General features: G+C 41.2%; 1 protein-coding gene across 2 annotated transcripts in view; it reads left to right on the plus strand.

Annotated features, from left to right (window-relative positions):
* NKAIN3 (Sodium/potassium transporting ATPase interacting 3) overlaps nt 1-8020 on the plus strand; it is a 768196-nt gene that overhangs the window by 744174 nt on the left and 16002 nt on the right. Inside the window, exon 6 of one of the 2 annotated variants that reach the window (XM_019527721.1) lies at nt 6499-6578. The exons of the other annotated variant lie outside the window; for it this stretch is intronic. Within the exon in view, the coding sequence (XP_019383266.1) occupies nt 6499-6578 (80 nt within the window). The remainder of the gene's footprint in view (nt 1-6498; nt 6579-8020) is intronic. 2 annotated transcript variants of the gene reach the window in all.

Consider the following 8020-nt stretch of genomic DNA (forward strand, 5'->3'; position numbering starts at 1 on the left):
TTCAGAAGGAGCTATTTTTAGACTTACTGCCATTGTCTCTCAACCACCCTCATTCATCCCCATTCATTCAGGAACCAAGTTACATATGAGGGGTAGGTGTGAGTAATGGGTTACACAACCGGGCATGGGGATAAGATGGAGGCGTGATATTACAAGATGGAAACTTGATGTGACTTATGCTAACTTACATATATAGGCCTAAAACACACAATATAAAAGCAGTAAAAAAAAAATCAATACAAAACATAATAATTATCACTTATAAAACAGTGGATATCTATATGAAAATAGCAGGGCACTTATTTGCAAAGAGGGGAGAGAAAAATAAAACTTACTACCTAAAATAAAATGTTAAAGCTTATCCTACATCTTAGCTTACTTGTACTTATCTATAGAGAATAGAGAGGGAGAGAAAAAGTCAGAAATGGTTGGGGAAGGGGAGGGAATGCATTTTAAAATAAATAAAAAAAAGAAAAACTGGAGGTTTTGCTACCTATTGTTAACATTTGCCTTTGTTCTTCCTTTCTTAAACCTCTCCACTGGCTTATTTCCCTCTGTAATAGGGAGGCAATTTCTAGGATACTTTAGAGGAGCACAGGAATTTTCTGTAGAGCCATCCTAGACTAAGGTGCTAAAACTCTCTAGAAATATATCAACTATTTACTGTTGCTTCAAGCTGATAAATAGCTCTGGTTAGTTCACCCCAGTATGTGACTAGAGTGGCTCTGGGGCCTGGGAAATAGAGGTCCTGCAGGGAAACACTGCATGTGAAGACAACTGATGAAAGAGATAAATCTGGACTTTACCCAGTTGATGATATTTTATTCTTGTGCAGATTCATCTACTTCCTCTTTCTTGTTGAATTCAGGTTCTTTATCCCAACTAAAATCTATAACCAATCATTTTCAAGTGACCAACTTTCTACTGGATAGATCTTACATAATTTCCATGTCTTTTCATGAATAAATACTGATGCATTAACACACTATTAATAATATAATCCAAATAATAGGACTGATCACGTCACAGGGAATCATGGGTAAGCAAAAGTATATTTTATGTAAATGAAGCCTGTCTGCCAATGGAATTTGCCTGTCTCCTAAAGGTGAAGCAAAGAGTACCAACCCTCAGGATCTTACACACTCATAAAAGATCTTTTTGGTCCTAACATCTTCCAAAGTTGTTTCAAGCCAAATGACTTAACATAGTACTAATACCTAGAATTTGCCAAAAATAAATAGTACAACAATGACTTCACAAGCTATGGGAGATAAGTGCATACATCCTGTGAACAGCAAGTTTCTATTGTCATTTCTTACTCTGTCTTCAAATCTTTTTCCTTATCTTTCTAAGCTTCCCTCTCCAAACTTGAAAAGAAATTTTATTAAAGGGGTATGGGTGAAAGCATTGAATTTATAGTCAGAAAAATATATAGATGTCAGTTGTCCAGCAAAGAATAATTCTCAGAATTATCGAGAACAGCAGGAGTGACTCTTTTGGTCAGCAGTGTGCTACGCTCTTCGTAGTCAGGGAGATTGTGACAGCCATTACCCAGTGTTGCCCACAGGTGAACGAACATCCTTTCTTTTAATGGGCTGGCCATAGTGGGCCACCAAGGAAGTTTTGCAGCTTCCATGCTCAGCAGGTAGTGAACTTTCAAAAAACCATTTCACACTGGCCACTTAGCATGCGGCATAACTGCAAAACAAGGAGAGAGCAATTCCCTGAGAATATGGATTATGTTCTGCAGCAACTGCAGATAAAATAACTACCTTTTTCTGTAACCGGCAATTATCTGTGGGGTGCTGAAAATTCCTCTCCCTAGTTTTTTAAGTGTCTCTCTGCAAGACAGTAGTTAATGACCGGACTCCATGCAGCGTACCTTTCTGCTAACCAAATATCAGTACTGTTAAAGTGACTTTTTTAATACATAGGGTGTATATATGAACAGAAGATAAGTTATTTTCAGGGGGCTTTATTCCTGGTGGCTGTAGATTTCCAGATAAAAGATAACTGTAAGTAATTGTAGTAGTTGTAAGAATCTATAGTGGACATCATTCAGAATCCATTAATTAGGCCAGAGATAAATAAATTAGTTATTCAGTAGAATCCTTAGACTAAATTTGTGTTTTGCAAGAATCCTATGCAAATATTGCTGTCCCCTCACCATTTAAACAATAGGAAACATACATCCTAAAAGATGACTGAATAAGATGCAAAGAATCATTTGATAGATTTTTGCTACAGAAGCCTGAGTTGTCTATTGCAGCTGAATGATGCATAGAAATACTTCTTAGGATGAGAACAGAAATTCATATAGCTCTGTAGCTAATAGCTACTTTTCCTTTGCTGTCTCAGTCCTGGGAAGCAGCTGAGATATGAATGTAAAAAGCAGGAAAATCTGATAAAATTTCTAAAAACAAAAAATACTTCATAATTTAAATAAACAACAATGAATATGTATAAATGAACTACCAGCCACACCCAGACACAGCATATTTTATCAGAAGAAATTATTAATTCCATTGCTTTATGTGATAGACCTGCATTTTGTCCTAAAAGCCATTTCAATGGGAAAGGTCATTAGCATCAATAGGAATATTTATATAGATTACAGGGAGCTTTTGCTCAGGCCCTTTTTACCTCATTTCTCCATGCATAAAATGGGAATTATTCTTTCCTTTTCTTTGTTTTCTATTAAGACTGCATACTCTTTGAAGGCAAAAATGGTCTCTTACTCTGTACAATACTTAATACTTTTTTTTACAAACAAGTGTCACATTCCCCACCCCCTCCCTCCTTTCCCACCCCCTTGCTCCCAGGCTTAGTTACCTGCATGTTTTATATGTAACTTAGTTACATTCCCACTCCTACGCCCACCCTCTACTATGTAGCCCCCCACTCTGGTCTTCTGTATACTTTCTTGTACCTTGAGCCTTGTCACCTGAACATTAACATTTTCTAATAAATTTGAAGTCGAGGCCAAGCATCTGTATTCAAGAAGCTTTTATAAGATCAACCAATGTCTATGAACCACAAATACTTAGTATTTCAGGCAAGTTTGGAAATCAGATACTTGTTACACATCTCATCCAACATGTGATAAAAATCGTTCCTCTGGCAGACAAACATGTGTCAGCACTAGGGAACTGTAATATTCATTAGCCTCATTTTCAATGCAAAAGATGTGATTGAAGGAATAAATAGTTGCTTTAGGTTGTATAGTTGCTTGTATTTGCGACTGGTGACAACAGAATTATGTTTGGTATATAACAGTTGTGGCAGGCCAGTAGGGAGCGCTCCTGCACTGAACCACCCACCTCACTGCATCTGACCACCTACCAAGCTCTGAGTGCCTCCCCTGGGGCACCTCACGTTTGGCTGACCCCCTTCCTGGAGCACATCTGCAAGCCTGGGGTAACCGCTGCCACCACCCAGGAATCTGATCTTTATTCAGGCCCTATGTTCCCTGGGATACACAGGCCTTGTAGACCTTGAGGGTTCTTGACCCACTGCGAGAACTTGGGGTGCTTCCTGAAGCACAGATAGTAGCCTCCCTTAATCAGCGGAGCATAGGGAGCATAAGACATGCCCCAATCCCTCTCTCAGCAAGCCCACCAAGCTTGTTATAGTGGAGAGCTTTATTAGTTAAAGAGGGTAGGGAAGTGTCATAGAATAGCCCAGAGCAAACACTACCAGCTTAGTCCCCTTTTGACACACCTCTACCTTACAGTAAGCTATATTTCTAGATAAGTTTGAGGTAAGTTACTCGCATGTTCATCAGCAGCCTAGAAGAGCTCCAGAGGCCATGTGCTTACTCCATGTTCCCCAATATGGCTCCCCCCTTCCAGGAAAAAGGGACCCTTAAATAACCTTTCTGACCTCATCTTCCAGACCCAATCAGGGCAGGTATTGTTTGAGGTAGACCAACCAGTTTGAAAAGCATCACTATTCACCTACAAGAGTGACATGGCTCAAGCCCCTGCCCTCTTGCCATGAAGTCAGTGCTTAAAACAATAGAGGGGCTGAGTTCCCACCCTCTTACCTGTCCTGGGGCACATAGGCAGAGTGAGTTGCTTAGCAACTGGAGTGATAGACACATGAGAGGTTGGTGGGGGGAGCAGACTACCCCCAGGGAGAGGAGGACGCTGGAACAAGATTCCTCCACAACAGTAAATTATCAAACATAAATACCCTGTTCACTCTCGCTTCCAGCATCCACTTTCTGCCACTTTGTGATATAGGATACTGGGCAAGATGGAGTTGTGGTCTGACCCAGTAAATTGTAGTTGTTATGTCCTTAAAAAAATTGATTCTATTCTCTAGTTTCCTTCAGGTGACAATCTCTAGTTGTGATGTGTCTGAAAAATGTAAAATATTTTATGTAGCAAGATATGTTTGTAGAGTGTTGGTACCTCTTCTATCACATGACCTCAGTAAACAAGGATCCTTCTCAGTGAGTTGAGAAAGCCACGGTATATGCCCACTAATAGGATTCCGGTGCCGTAAATAACATTTCTTCCAAAAAGTAAATTGGTAACTATACCATTTACTGCCACACAAAAAATAGCTGAATACGCATCCAAATAAAAGTCTTTTTAAAGATATGTCCCATTGCTTCTGTAACTGTGTATTGCATATTATTGTATGTTGTAAATTATATATTGTTGAATATTGTAATATATGGTTCTGAAGGAACACTGAATGTGAAAGAAATAAAGTACATCAGAAGAGAAGTAGGCATTCTGTGGCTGGCATGCTGGCTGGTTAGGATGAAGCTATGCTCATTTAGCCTTCATCAGATGGCCATGTGGCCTTACTACAAGATATCTGTGCTCAATTCCCAGCTAAGGTGTCTGCTTCTGATTTCAATGGGAAAGGTCATTGACATCAATAGGAATATTTCTATAGATTACAGGGAGCTCAGGCCATTTTTACCTGGTTTCTCCCTGCATAAAATGGGAATGATTCTTTCCTTTTCTTTGTTGTCTATTAAGACTGTTCGGGGAGAAAATGGTCTCTTACTCTGTATTTGTACAATACTTAATACATAGTGGGCACACCTACACAAGATGCTAACATCACAGTAGACTAATTCTATTGTGCATTAGTGCGGCTGGCAAAAACCATGTTAATGCACCATAGAATTAATCTATGGTGCGTTAATGTCATAAAAACTGTTTGTCTGTGCTAATGAGCGGTAGTGCTAATTATGGTGCATAAATGAATGTGTAGACATGTCCAGTGGGACTCTGAATTTATTTGGGGCCTAAAGTTGATACTGAAATAACAGTAGTTGGTTGTAGTTTGACTAAATGTTTATTGTGTACTATGAATTGATGAAATATTTATTGGAAAAAGAATTATATACAAAAATAGACTCTTCTTTTCCCATATAAATATGACACACAGATTTTTTCCACCAAGGCACTTAACTGCATCTTTCTTACCATTCATTTGCTTCTGGATTCCCAGGCTAGTCTTGATGAAGTTGAATTCCCATTCACTGAATTCACAGGGTGAAAAATACAAAAAAAAGCATGGCATCTTATAAACAAGTCTAAACAATATAATGCACTGCCATTGAGAGAGACCCTTGTTGGCTCTATTTAGTCCAAAGCCAAAGAGCAGGGTAGCTGGTTTAGGATAGGGCGCTTTTCAAACTAATTAGCTCTGCTGAGAAACAAAGCTTATTAACTCAGTGATTTTTATGCTAACAAAGCTATTCTGCATTCAGTGCACAAGCTTCTCTGTTAAGAGCTATGATAAGTATCTCTGTTTAGCATTTCACTATGCCATGTAGACATATCCTGAAGAATCTTACTAAGAATGAAGACCTGGAATACTTGGGCTTAATTGTGTTTCATTTCAAATCATTTTGACCACATAAACAGGATTTTACCTCAGCAACAGATATTTATTATTTCTGATGTGGAAATCTTGAGAGAAACAGAGAGTGGGTTCTTATGAGATCAGTTGTCCACATAAGCCTTTGTTGCCTTTTGATTTTTACTCATCACTCGTTTATTCATTTGAATCACATAAATCAAGGCTCAAATTCTGTTGTCTTCACTTATTTAACTTCCACTGATTTCACTCCATTGATTTGTACCTATGTAACTTATATTTGACTCACAAAGTCCACATATTGCACTTCTCCTATAGGTCACACACTCATGCACTTCAGTGGGAATTTCAGCTGAGTCATCAACTCAGACCCCCTGAAGAGCCATGTTCACAAACCAGTTTTTGGTTGCATGTGGTGCAACTCTGCAAACATTAATGTTCCTACTTGGACCCCTGCACAACTGTTTGACCACATCGTGCATAAGAACAAATGAACAGAAAGAGGCTGGGTAGAGAACTTTCTGTAAGCAAGTTTCATTTACTTGTCTTCGTGTTTCTTTATTATTCAGATTCATTTTCCATGTTTGTTTTAGTTGGTGTGATTGTATTTTCATTTCCATTTATTCATTTTTGGAACTGTTGTATTTTCAGTTGATTTCATAGGTGGACTTGATTCATACTCCTACCGACAAACCCACCAGAAGCTTGTTGAGTTAAAGCCCGTTAAGCCTGTAAGTAAGGTTTTGGTCACATGAACAATGTAAATCCACCTAACTGGAGTGACAGCTAATTCACTGCTAAAATAGTTTTAGCATGAGTTTGCTAATCACTTCAATACAACTAAATATGCTGAAATGAATTCATTTAAAACAAGCTAACAGTTTGTTTTTTACTGGCTCACATCCACCAACATGATAATGACTGGATATTTCTCATTTTGTTGTGGCTAGCTATCCCTTTACATACTATGCAATGCCTGGCTTTAGAATAAGGAGTTTCAGGACTGAAGGGGAGAAATTTCTTTGAGGAGCAGAGCTGCTAACTGGCAGCTACTGAAATGATACATGGAACTTGATGAAATGACCTGTTTCAGGGAAATGCAGACTCCTGTACTTTTGTCCAGATTTCTATAGCTACTACATGGGTCAAGTAGTCTAACCTGGAGAAAATGACTTGCTGAAATAGGGCGAGAGGGTGAACATGGCGTATCACTCCGGGGGGCAGATTCAAGGGAGGCGCAGTGGTATGGTTGCACCCCCTTCAACAGTGACAGTCATGTGCCAGTGGCTCCAATTCCCTGGAGCCTAGGATACCTGGGTCCCCTGCAGTGTCTGAGGAACGGCTAGAGCCCTGGGCTGGAGTGGGACACCCAGGGGGACCAAACAGGGAACAAGTAAGGAAAGGGGGACCTGCCCACTGCTGCTGCTGTCCCCAGCTAACTCAGGGTCATGGAAACCTCAGGACCCCTCCTGCCCTACTTCAGCTGGGGCCTGCCAGGAGTGGCATGGGACGCTAGGTCCCCGCTCCCTCCACTGTGCTTCCCCTGCTGGCTTGAGGGCTCCAGCTGCAGGGAGCATCTGCAGAGAGTGATGGGCAGGGCTGGGGAGGGGGTGTCAGTGGGTGATCCCCCGCCTTCAAGCACCAGCTTCTGTGGGCAGGGAGCAGGAGCACCTGGAAGGAGGGGATTGCCCACTGACGGTACCATCCTAGCCCTGCCCAGCATTCCACACAGCTGCTCCCCACAGCTGGAGCCCTCAGGCCAGCAGGGGAAATGAGATGGAGAAGGAGGGAGCAGGAACATAGCACCCTGTGCAGCCACTCACTACAGCCCCCAGGAGCCCCCAGATCAGCCAGGGATAGCAAAAGCAGCAGGCTGAGGCCCGCTTCTTGCACCCAGAGGCAACTTCTGTTGGAGAGGGGGAGAGGAAAATGGGGGAGGGGAGCAGGTGCCAAGAGCAGTAAGGGGAGTCTTACCTGTTTTAGGGACACCACAAAGTCCCCAGCAACTGGTTCACCCACTGCGGGATTCATAGATTCATAGATTCATAGATTAAGGGTCGGAAGGGACCTAGTAGATCTTCTAGCCCGACCCCCCGCCAGGGCGGGAGAACAACAAAAACCCCAAAAAGAGAAATGGGACTCAAACGAGTCCAGCTAGGTGGGCATCCAGCCT

Source organism: Gavialis gangeticus, unplaced genomic scaffold (assembly GCF_001723915.1).
Source record: "Gavialis gangeticus isolate Ggan-Ray unplaced genomic scaffold, GavGan_comp1, whole genome shotgun sequence".
Taxonomy (NCBI): domain Eukaryota; kingdom Metazoa; phylum Chordata; order Crocodylia; family Gavialidae; genus Gavialis; species Gavialis gangeticus.